This window comes from Odocoileus virginianus, chromosome 12 (genome assembly GCF_023699985.2).
Source record: "Odocoileus virginianus isolate 20LAN1187 ecotype Illinois chromosome 12, Ovbor_1.2, whole genome shotgun sequence".
Classification (NCBI taxonomy): Eukaryota; Metazoa; Chordata; class Mammalia; order Artiodactyla; family Cervidae; genus Odocoileus; species Odocoileus virginianus.
In genome coordinates this window covers 13,741,326-13,753,564 of record NC_069685.1, presented here as the reverse complement: position 1 = coordinate 13,753,564, position 12,239 = coordinate 13,741,326, and the positions used below count along the sequence as shown (strand labels likewise).

Below are 12,239 nucleotides of genomic sequence, written 5' to 3'. Positions count from 1 at the left end.
AGGTGTGACTGAAAAATATGAAGTCTGAAAATTCTCATCTGATTTAGCAATGTGGGGTTCATGAGTGACCTTGGCAAATATAAGAGTGAAACTGGAATGGTAGCCAAAAAGAAACAGATTGAGGAGGAATGGAGGATGAGCTAGAGAGAAACTATAGCAACACTCAATAGAAGTCTGGCTGTGAAAGAGAGAGAAAGGCTGTTAGAAAAAAATGTAGCTAAAAAGCAATATATGATGTAGAGGATTTTTTACATTGTCTTAACAGAAGAGATGTGAAGATATTTAAAATGGGATGGATAATTTAACTTGGGTTCCAATAAAAACTAAAGAGAACTGTAATCTGTTGTCTACAATCCTTTTGTCAAATACAGTGCAGCCAACTTTCATTTTAATGATATGGTAGTATATTCAGAGGAATGGTGCTAACATTCAGGAAGAATTAAATAATCTGCAACTGCATGCTATTGGCAATTTCATGTAAGAATCCTTTCACAACAACTATTTTAAAAGGCTTCATACTAATGGCTCCCTTTCATTTAAAAAAAAGAGCTGTGTGTGTGTGTGTGTGTGTGTGTGTGTGTGTGTGAATGTACACCTAATCAAATCATGGTGGTATAAAGCAAAGGTTGGTAAATTATGGCCCTTTGGCTAAATCTGGCCTGCTACTTGTTTTTAAGTTGTATTGCAACATATACAATGACAGAAAAAATTACATGGAGAGTACAGTATTTAGCTATAGAGAGAAGAGATCATTGATAGGGTTATGTTCTTGAAAAGATGTAATGGGATGAAATTCAAAGCATTAAGTGGAGGGACTGACCTTTCAGAAGAGGAAAGTAATGCCTTTGATTTGATATGGGAAGGAGGGGGTGGGAGGAGTAAAGCTGGCATGTGGGTTTTTACGTCTGATGGCTAGTGGTTGAATAAGTTTCTGTCTTAGCACTTTGCTTTTCTGATGAAACTATAAGATTTTTGTTTGATGGGGAAAGTGGAAGGTTTGGACACTTGAGATATCTGAAAATGGTTTAAGCACTAATGCAAGCATCACTCATAACAGGCAAAAAGTAAAAACAATCCACATGTCCATTATCTGATAAATGGATAAACAAAATGTGATACATCCACATAATGGAATATTATTTAACATTATAAAGCAATGAAGTACTTGATGCATACTACAACATGGATAAGCCTGGACATTATGCAGAGTGAAAGAAACCAGTTACAAAAGGTCACCTACTGTATGATTCCATTTATATGAAATGTCCAAAAGAGGCAAATCCACAGAAACAGAAAGATTAGTGGTTGTCAGGGGTGCAGAGGGAGGGGGAACAGGGTTTCCTTTAGGGGTGATGAAATATTCTGAAAGTATATAGTGAGGCTGAAGAATTTTGTGAATATACTAAAAACCACTGAATTCTACACTTTTAAAATGTGAATTTTATGGTAGGTGAATTATTATCTTGATAAAGCTGTTATTTAAAAAAAAGAAAGAAAGAAAGAAAAAAAATTTGTAGAGTCGAGTGCACTGTCCTGATAAAGGAGTGGGACTGCCAGTAGCAGAGACATGGATGAAGATAAGGAAGCTTGCTGCACAGGCCCACATGTGAGTAGGGAGCTGCTGGAAGAGGTAGCGTCTCCGGGTTGGGAGGGGAATTCAGGGTGCACTCAGGAGGCGTATCCACATAAGTGAAACGGAAAGTTGCTCAGTCCTGTCTGACTCTTTGGTGACCCCACTGACTAATAAAGTGAAAGTGAAAGTCACTCAGGTGTGTCCAACTCTTTGCCACCCCATGGACAGAGGGGTAGCCATTCCCTTCTCCAGGCCATCTTCCCAACCCAGGGATTGAACCCAGGTCTCCTGCATTGCAGGCGGATTCTTTACCAGCTGAGTCACAAGGGAAACCCCCATGGACTATACAGTCCATGCAACTCTCCAGGCCAGAATACTCAAGTGGGTAGCCTTTCCCTTCTCCAGGGAATCTTCCCAACCCAGGAATCGAACTAGGGTCTCCTGCATTGCAGGCAGATTCTTTACCAGCTGAGCCACCAGGGAAGCCCAGGAATACTGGAGTGAGCTACCGGGGACGGGAAAATCACCGTGTATGTGTGCGTGCTAAGTCGCTTCAGTCGTGTCTGATTCTTTGCAGCCCTATGGACTGTAGCCAGCAAGGTTCCTCTGCCCATGGGATTCTCCAGGCAAGAATACTGGAGTGGGTTGCCATTTTCTCCTCCAGAGGATCTTCCCAAACCCTGGATCTGGAAGATCCTCATAAGAGACATGTTTTCATGTTTCCTGCATTGGCAGGAGGGTTCTTTACCACTAGCGCCACCTGGGAAGCCCAAATCACCATAGAGATCTCAAAGGAAAGGCAGCTGTATCTCCAAGGCTCCAGTAATCTGTTCCTCATTCATTTCCTCATTCTAGATTCATATTCACATTTTTATTTCTAATTGTATATTCTTTCCCTTTAAAATGACTCCTCAAAATGAATATGGACCTCCCTGGTGTCTCAGCAGTAAAGAATCCCCCTGCCAATGCTGGGGAAGCAGGTACAATCAGGAAGATCCTCTGGAGAAGGAAATGGCAACCCACTCCAGTCTTCTGGCGGGCTACAGCCTGTAGAGTCACAAAGAGTTGGACACAACTTAGCGACTAAACAACAATAACAAAACTGTATGTGCTTCAGGTTCCAGAAAACAAAGATCTGCCCCTGCAGATAGCTGAGGATCTATTTGAGGTCACTGAATCTGAATTTATGGTGACATTGCTCATTCTGTTGCTTAACTTGCTCCAACCACGCTCGGCTGTTTCGGTGTCAGAGGAAGTACAGTCGGGTTCACCCAGGGTTGGGGTTTTGTGGGTTGGAAGCATGATATTTGGACAACATGTTATGTGGATGACAAGATTCAACCTGGAAAAGGGGGTGAGTGTTAGACGGAGGGGTCTGGTGGGTCACAGAAAAGCAGAGGTATCAGCAGGCTAGAAAGCTGCTGGAGAAGATTATAGAGGAAGAACTTGAAAGATCAAGTTGGAAAATGGAGTGATTGGGAAATCTGCTGCTGGAGGTGAGACAGAGTCCATGAAGGGGTGATGGTCTAAGGCGATTTGAAGATCACAGAAGGTGATAACTGTCATTTGCTCCAAGGAAAAAATCTATACCCTAAGACCATCTCCAAGCATCGGCTCACTCTGTCTCCTGCCGTCTGTCCCCTCACCCAGTGCAAAGTCCCTCTCACTTGCCTCCCTGCTGCCTTCCTTCAGGTTCTCAGGTGTTTCTTCCAGCCTGAAGACCTGGGCATCTGACAGCTTCTCTGCTGTCTGGAATACTCTTCTCTGCTGCTTGGCTAGGCCATTTCTACTCATCTTGAAGATCAGAGTTAAGTCCACTTCTCAGGGAAGTCTTTCCCCCTACTCACCCTTCTCCCAGAGGGTAGAGCCCCGTTGAGACTTGGCTTTTCATTCACGGCATTTATCAACTGTATTGTAGAAGTTAAGGTGCTGATTACTAGCAAAATGTTCTTCTCTAGGACAAAGGGGTGAGGTAATAGGTTTGGTAACCTCTCTTTGTATCCTGGGTCCTCAAGAGCTTGTACATACAAAGACATTCCATGAGTATGTGTTGTATGCATGAAATTTAAGACACTGATGTGTAATAGTGTTTCCCAGCATACTTTTTTTTCCCCAGCATACTTTTTTTTCCCCAGCATACCTTTTAACACATAAAGATGTAAAATGCAATTTAACAGAAGAATCTAAAAATGGCGTATCATGTAAAGATAAAGCCAATTTCCTTTTTAACACACATACATGAAGACATATTTATCTTCAACCTCTTCTCATTTATTTGCTATCTAGAAATAACGTAAATGAAGATAGGGGAAGATACTTAATGATTTACTTTTCTTAAATATATATATATATATATATTTGCCTCTGCTGGGTCTCAGCTACAGCATGCGGGCTCTTTTCAGTTGCAGCTCTTAGTTGAGGCATGTTGGATCTAGTTCCCTGACCAGGGATTGAGCCCGGGGGCTCCCTGCATTGGGAATGAGGAGTCTTAGCCACTGGACCACCAGGGAAGTCCTTGGTTTCTTACGTGGAAATGAGTTAATTCAGTCCCTTATTTGAAATAATGGAAAAAATTATTGGAATACTCCAAGGTAGTACACAATATACGTACAGTTGACCTTCTAGATCTTTGGGTTCCTCAACCAACATTGGGTAGGAAATATTTGGGAAAAAATCTAGAAAGTTCCAAAAAGCAGCACTTGAATTTGCTGTATGATAGCAACTATTTACATAGCATGTACATTGTATTAGGTCTTATAAGTAATCTAGAAATGATTTAAAGTATACGGAAAGATGTGTTTAGGTTACATGCAAGGACTATACCATTTTGTACAAGGGACTTGAGCATCAAAAAATTTTGGTATGGGAGGGGTCCTGGAACCAATTCCCCAAGGATACAGAGGGATGACTATATCACAACTTTTCATTAAAAAGAATATGAATACACACACACACACACACACACACACACACATATATACACACACATACAAATGTATAACTGAATCACTGTGCTATACACCTGAAACTAACACAACATTGTAATTAAATTGTTTTGTTGTTGTTTAGAGGCTAAGTTGTATCCCACTCTTTTGCAACCCTGTGGACTGTAGCCTGCCAGGCTCCTCTGTCCATGGGATTTTCCAGGCAAGAATACTGGAGTAGATTGCCATTTCCTTCTCTATACTTCAATTTTTAAAAATGAACTTTAAAATAATAGGAGTGGTAGATTATCTAGCAAACAGTTAACTATGAAAGAGAGGACCAGTCTCTGCAATGCTAATTTTAAATACTTTGACTCAGTACACAGACACACTGCTTGTGGTAGAAGTGGAAAACAAATTTAGTGATTTATTTTCATATGGATGGTTTGTGGTAAAATCCGAGTTCACATAAAAATTGCTTTGGTTTATTAGCTGCCATAAAAATTACACTCACTTGTATTCTAACATTTAAGAAAAACAATGACCTCCTGGCTTGTTTTTCCTCTCTCAGTCCTCCTTATGGTTATCGCTTTGATCTTTTCACAAGACAACATCTTTACAACATCTTTCACATCTCTGGCTAGCTGCCTCTTTAAGGAAGACTTCTCCCCTAGTATCTGACCTAGTTCCACCCTTATTATTCTTCCAATTTCTCCCAGGGCACATTTATCACAATCTGTACTTGGGTTGACCCCTGTTAACTGTCTTATGCCACCACAGAAATGTCACTGCTCTGAGAGCAGGGACCTTTATTTGTCACCACCCCAGCACCTAACTTCTTACTACAATTGTATAACATTTTCAAACTCAAGAGGAACTCCAGAATATGAATGTTGTATTAACGAGAACACGCCTGAGGTTATTTTTTCCAGAAACGTTTGGCACTTTTATCTGATTATTTACATCACGTTCCAACATCTGTCTGGGGGCTTTGTTTCTCATAAATACATTGGAAAAGATATTTCTCTTACAGGATCGTGTTAATCTCAGGACCAGGTATCATAGCCATTGTAAAACACACGCAAGAAAACAAATAGAATTAGGACATCCAGTAAGTTTCCCTTTTCTGGTCCAACACCCCAAGGGTTGATTTTAAATAAAAGCCAAGGCAAATGGAAGAAACTGGCAACAAACGGAGGGAGTGTAAGACTTCAAAATGCCCCAGAGATAGATCCAACTGAATCCTTTGGGTCCACTAAGCGCTCCCACCACTCAGGCAAGGCTGCTCCGGGGTCCAGCACACACCAGCCCGGGAGGGTCCCCTTCCACCGCCCCTGCAGGCTGGTCGCCTTGGCGCGCTCCCAGCGACCTCGCCCTCCGGGTGTCTGCCCTTCAGTCTTGCGGGCAGAAACCCCGGGATCGCAGACTCTCCAGGGCGCGCGGTCCTCCTCCAGGCTGTTTCGCTTTCCACGCTGTCAAGTACCCGCCCCCAACTCCCGATCTCCCGCACAGAACAAACTCCGAACTGACACTCGGCTGAGCCAAGATGGCAATCCACAGACTTGAACGTTCCAATGTGCCTCGGTCGCCCGGGAACCCGAGATGGCGCGGCGTTACCCTGGGCGAGGCCTCGCCGCCTTCCTCGGCGACCAGCCCGCCGGGGGCTCCGGGATGCCCGGCCGCCGGGGGGCCGAGGACCCCTCTCCAGCGTCCCGAACTACAGATCCCAGGGTGCCTCTGTGACTCCCGCGCCCTCCCTCCCTCGCTCCCTCCCTCCGCGCGTCTCCTCCTCCCTGGCCCTTGTTGTTTTGGCTGGAAGCGCTCCGGCGGAGTTTCAGAGAAAGTCTGGGCAGAAACCGGAGCCGGCCCGAACGTGGGAAGGGGAGGAGGAAAGAGAGGAAGAGGGAGCCGGGAGGCCGGGAGAGGGAGGGATCGGGGCCGGGGGCCGGGCCGCCCAGAACCTGCCGCCCGCCCTGGGGTGGGGGAGGCGGCGCAGGAGCAGCGCTAGGGAACGGGACGGTGGGCTTGGTCCCCACAGCCGAGCAGCTCAGCGCCTCGTTCTTCTGCCGTCCTCTGCTTTCCTTCTCCCGCGGCGGCGGCCAGCGCGGACCCACCCTTCGGCGGGACTTGCGCCCTGCCCAGCGACGCCGAGCCGGCGGCTCCCTCCGTGGCCCGGGACCAGCCCTGCGCCCGCTGACCACGGGACCCTCGCGGCTTTCCCTTTCCTCGCTGCGGTCCGGGCGCCTCGGGGAAGTGACCCACCCTCCCTCCAGAAGGAGGAAGGAGGGGATAGCGCCAAGCGCAGCGAAACCTAGAGCCGGCCAGTCGGAGTGGGCACTGCGCGGGGGCATTGTGTGTGTATGAGCGTGTGAGACTGTGTGTGTGCGCGCGTGCAGCGTCGTGTCTGTCTCGGAGTGCGCTCTGGGAGGTCCCGTCCCGAGGGGGCGGAGCGCAGGGGGCCGAGGCTCGGGCTCCGCGCCGGGGCAGAGTCCCGTGGAGCCCGAGCGCAGAGGAGGCGGCCGGCGGGACGGCGCGCCTGGCGGCCGGGCGGGCGCACTGAAGGGAGGCCTGGGCATCTTCGGCCCGGCCGCGGCCCCTGCCCCGAGGTGTCGGCCTCGGCGGCTCTGCCCGCTTCTACTCACGTCCGCGGACCTGCCTGCGGGGAAGAAACTCGAACGCCAAGAGCCAGAGCGCCGCGGAGCCGGTCCGCCCCGTCCGCCTGGGGTGCGCCGCGGGAGAGCAAGGTCCCAGCCGCTGCACGGCCGTCCGGCGTCGAAGGTGTCGGGAGCGCGCCGGGCCCGGAGCCCGAAAGGCGCGCACCATGAGCGGCGGCGAAGTGGTCTGCTCGGGATGGCTCCGCAAGTCCCCTCCGGAGAAAAAGTTGAAGCGTTATGTAAGTAGAGCTCGGCCGCCGTTACCCTCCCCGGGCGGCAGGCGTGCTGACTGCTCCTCTATAGTCGCCATCCCTTCTCTGTAGGCCCCTTCCCCGGCAGGCTGGGGACCCAGGCTGGACACTCATGCCCGGGCCTCCGCTTGGCCAGGCATCTTTCTTTCTCCGGATTGCAGACTGGAGAAATGTCTTTCTCCATCGGCCCTTAGGAAGGCCTGGTATGGCCAGCTGAGCGCCTGCTGCGTGCTTTTATTGTTCCTTTTAGCAGGGGCGAGGGGGAGAGCATTCTCCTTTCTTTAGACCTGCACCGAATTCTCAGGGGCTGCTGTGTAGTCAGTTTCCTGCACTGGGAAAACCACGGAGGTATTAAAACTCACCAGCCCTCTCTTTGGTCCGCTCTCCCTCCCTCCTTCCCCACGGGATGGTTGCGGAAAGCGGACGGGAGACCTGGGAAGTTGGCGTTAGAGCCGAGCATCTCCAATCCGCTCCACGGAAAAGAAAAAAAAAAAAAAAAGTTCTTACGCGCCCTGCCGTTTGCTTAGCGGGGTTCACACTTTTTCGGTTTTGAATCGAGGGACGTTGGAGTTTGGCCCGAGAGCCTTGGCAGTTTGCTGCGAGAGGAGGGCGCTGGGGGGAGCCTGATGGCTGGTGTTCGGGCGCCTTGGACACGCTGTCAAACCCCGTGGGAGGGGACAGCCGAGGCCAGTTAGGAGTTCTGCGTGTTTTGGTCCTTTCCCAGGCCACCAGAGTTGCTTCGTGGTATTTGTGTAATTGATACAAGATGCTGATTATGTGTTAAACCGTTTTAGCCGTTAGGGGAAATATTCCTTGAAAGAACCAACGTTACTTCAGCGGAAGTCTGTGTCCTCTTTGGGGAGTCAGGGATCTTATCCCCTTCTCCCCCATTGATTCTTCTGTCGCTGCCCCCTGCAGAGGAAAGAAATGAAGGAAATGACACCTTTGCCCTGGCTTATGGAGCAAATATTTGTCTAGAAAAGTATGTCTCAAAAGCACAATGTGTGCCCCCTTAAATATAAATTTGCTAACGGGGGAGCCTAATAATGGACCCTATTTCTTGTGGAAGGATTTCTACACCCAATGTGAAAGCTCGAGGTAACCCTGTTAGTCACTGTTTGCTTGCATAGAACGGAGTGAAGTGCAATATTTAACTTCGCCCACAACTCACCAGTGAGTTTCTGGTTTACTTGCTGCCAGGATTTGCTATAGGCAAGTAGTTCTCCTTTAAGGATTTGATGCCACAAATCCTAAGGATGTTCTAAAGAGATTTTTTAAAAAAATTCTTCCAAATCCTGTCCCTCCATCTATCACAGTTCACCCAAGTATTCTGGTAAATATGGTAACTTTATTCTAAAAGTTGGGGCTAGAGGCAGTGTTTTTTTCAGCTGGGAGTTCTATGTGTATGTGTTGTATGTATGTGGGGAGAGGGTGTGGTTTGATAGATGTATTTGTCTTGAGAAGGCACAGTTTAGGAAATGATTGATCTTGGGCAAACTGAAGAACACTAAGTTAGCTGGAATAGGTAGTGGTAATAGGGATTTAATGCCTTCTTTCACATGTTTGGTTTATGGCTCTCTCAAAAGGTGCCATACACTGAACTAGGGACCATAAAATTAAAAAACAACAGCAACAAAAAAAAAACAGTAGGGCTTGAAATATAATGTACTACAAAAATTCAGCCCAAACTATTAGGTCTTAACTGGGACCAAGAAAATAGAAATTCTAAATTTAAGAATTTTGATATTTCATCTGATCATTACAACAGTTTTATGAGGCAGTCATTATCTGTCTAACAAATGAGAACAGAGTCTACAGAAACAGAGTGTGCCAGAAGCAGGATCTGAACCCAGATCTGCCTGCCTGCCTGGGCTTTAAAAGGTTAACACCTCTTATCAAGTTTAAGTGGCACTCAGGCAGGGTCATGTGGATAGGACTTTTCAGCTTATGCCTTTCTGTGAGTCTGTGGATATAACGGGCAAGGAAGAGTGGACTGTGGATCAGAGGTGCAGTGCTGAAGAAACTCAGGACGAGTATATATAGAAAAGGAAGCTCAAGACAAGCGTGTGTAGAAAAGGAAGCCAGATTCATGTCAATGTATGGCAAATCCACCACAATATTGTAAAGTAATTAGCCTCCAATTAAAATAAATAAATTTTTAAAAAAAGAAAAGGAAGCCAGCCACTCCACGGGCTTTCTAATTGTGTGCCCAAGCTGAGCCCTATGGCCATTTCATAGATGTTTTCAGGGACAAGCTCATGTAGACTGAAATCATAGGATACTTCAGAGGAACAGGGGGCTCGCTCAATTGTTGTCCACTGAGGGCAGAATATGCCTAACAGCTGAGAGAGGCAGGGCACTAGGGTTTTCTTTCTGCGCTCATCAGTCCGTGGAGACAGCCCAGAAAGACTGGGGAGGGTGGCTGCCAAAATTGCGGGGTCCAAGAGAGTTACTGGAGTCTTACAAGCTAAATTGAGGCTTGTCTTATATTTGCACTGTCAAGCTGATTGCCCAGATTTGACATTTCCCAATGATTGCTGTTTGGCTTGATATTCAGTATAGATAGTTTTGGCTAATACACCTTTACCCCTCAAAGATATAGACATATATATACATGCATCTCCTGTGCTGGGTTTGGTTTTCATGTAAAATCTTTATTTTCTGGATGAAAGGAAACGTTGTTAACCACCCAATAGGCAAAATGTTGCTTGATAATGGTTTTGAATGAACAAATTCTCTGTGATAAGATATCTTGGCTGCCTGGTACTATAATCGCTAAACGAGACTTCAGAGAGTTTGGGCATTGATTTTGGGTGGGGAACACTTGGCTCAGAGGACTTTGGTAGCTGTCTCACTGTTTTCCAGTATTTATAAGAGTAGTTCAAGCATTGATTAAGAGAATCCATCAGGGCTTTTAAGTGACAAAATATTGCTTTAGTCTTAGCTCCAGAGTCATCTCAAGTTATGGCCCCAATGCATTCTGCTTACAACTCCATTTTATGTTTGCTTTTTTTAAAAAATTAGTCAGCAGCATTGTTTTTGCATATTAGTATGTTCATCTGCTATGGAAGTTTTTCTTGAATTTCCTAAAGAGTGTGAAAGTAGCATAAAAGATAGTAAGAGAAAGCCTAGTGAGCAGATTCTCCAGCCGTATTTTTAAAATCATTGTATTGGCTTGTTTATTTGGGGCTGTGCTGGGTCTTTGCAGCCCTTGTCAGGGGCTTTCTCTTCTTGCAGTGTTGGGGCAACCCCCCAGTTGTGGTGCGGGGGCTTCTTACTGTGGCGGCTTCTCTTATTGCAGAACACAGGCTGTAGGGGCAGAGACTTCAGGAGCTGAAGCACATCAGCTCAGTAGTTGAGACTCTTGGGCTCCAGAGCGCGGGCTCAATAGTTATGGTATGCGGGCTTAGTCGCTCTGTGGCATGTGGGATCTTCCTGGATCAGGGACTGAACCCGTGTCTCCTACACTGATAGGTGGATTCTTGTCCACTGCACCATCCAGGAGTCCCTCTCCAGCCTTTTTGCCTCTCTCTTTCTTTCTATATTTATTTGCAAAAGGGTAAGAACCTCTTGTATGTGTTTCACCCTCTATATTGTTTAAATATAGACTGGAAGTGAAGATTTTCCTGCTTTCTGTCAGTTTTGTTGCTGCTATGTTGCTGTTTTTGTCCTGTGTTAGCTATTAAACAGCTGTTTTCTTCCTCTGCTAGGGACCTGCGTAGAATCACATGCAGATCAATGTCACCAAGGTTATAGAAACCAAGTAAAATCTTGATAGTATACACTCAACAGCGGCGCTCAGATTTTTAAAGAGCTGTTTAAAGACAAATCAACCATTTGAACTAATGATGAGTTTTTATCAGCAGTTGAAATTGTTGCTGAGATAAAAGGTAAGTCTTGAAAACAAAGGACGGCTTCAAGCCAGCTGGCCATCCCCCTGTCTCTGCAGGGGGAGCTTCCCTGTGGCCCGCCTCAAGCCTGGACACCAAGATTGGGCTCCTCCACAGCCCAGCTGTCCACCTTGGGCTGGTGCGTGCTCTCAGCAAAAGAACCTGCATCTGGGCCAGGGTGAGGTGGCCTGCTAGGGGCCCGCCAGCTGGGGAGCAGGACCTCAGCTGGTTCTTGGGTGTGTAATCTATACCCAGCTTGGACTCTGGTCTTCAGCTGTCAGTTTGTAGGATGGTTGCTGTCTGGACATGTGGTTCTGGGAAGGGGCTTAGGAACAGAAATAGCATCTTCCTCCGGGTGGGCACCTGCCATCTTACGTGGAAGAAAGAGGCATGAAGAAGGCAAAATAGCAGCATCTGCTTGTTCTGGGACAACCCAGGAGCTGGGCTAAGGTCCCTGCTCAGGACTGTCACCACCGCAGAGAGGACCGTGATGTCTGGAAGCTCTTCCTGTCCTTTTTTGGCAATCCCCAGTAGCAGTCAGCTGATTCTGAAGTCTTTGCCTACAGTGACTGAAGGAGCATCATGGTTCTTTTGAAGGGAATTTTTTCCTGCAGTCCTCACATTAGTGAACATTCCGATTTTGAGTGGTTTCTTTTTACCTTTTCCGGTAAGGCGGGAACTTTGTTTCTCGTAACAAAGATCATCAACTAGCAGTTACATTAAGTCTTTATGAAAGTTGCTGTGGTTTAGTCTCTCAGTCCTGTCCGACTCTTCGCGACCCCATGGGCTGTAGCCCGCCAGGCTCCTCTGTCCATGGGATTCTCCAGACAAGAATATTGGACTGAGTTGCCATTTCCTTTTCCAGGGGATCTTCCTGACCCAGGGATCAAACCTGAGTCTCCTGCATGGCAGACAGATTCTTGACTGCTGAGCGATCAGGGAAGCCT

General features: G+C 47.0%; 1 protein-coding gene across 2 annotated transcripts in view; it reads left to right on the top strand.

Moving 5' to 3' along the window:
- Positions 1–7,306: 7,306 nt before the first annotated feature.
- The window catches only part of GAB1 (GRB2 associated binding protein 1), a 123,089-nt gene continuing 118,156 nt past the window's right edge, over positions 7,307–12,239 (top strand). For both annotated transcript variants that reach the window (XM_070474813.1, XM_070474812.1), the window contains exon 1: positions 7,307–7,390. In XM_070474813.1, coding sequence (XP_070330914.1) covers positions 7,319–7,390 — 72 coding nt within the window. In that variant the 5' untranslated portion in view covers positions 7,307–7,318. The remainder of the gene's footprint in view (positions 7,391–12,239) is intronic.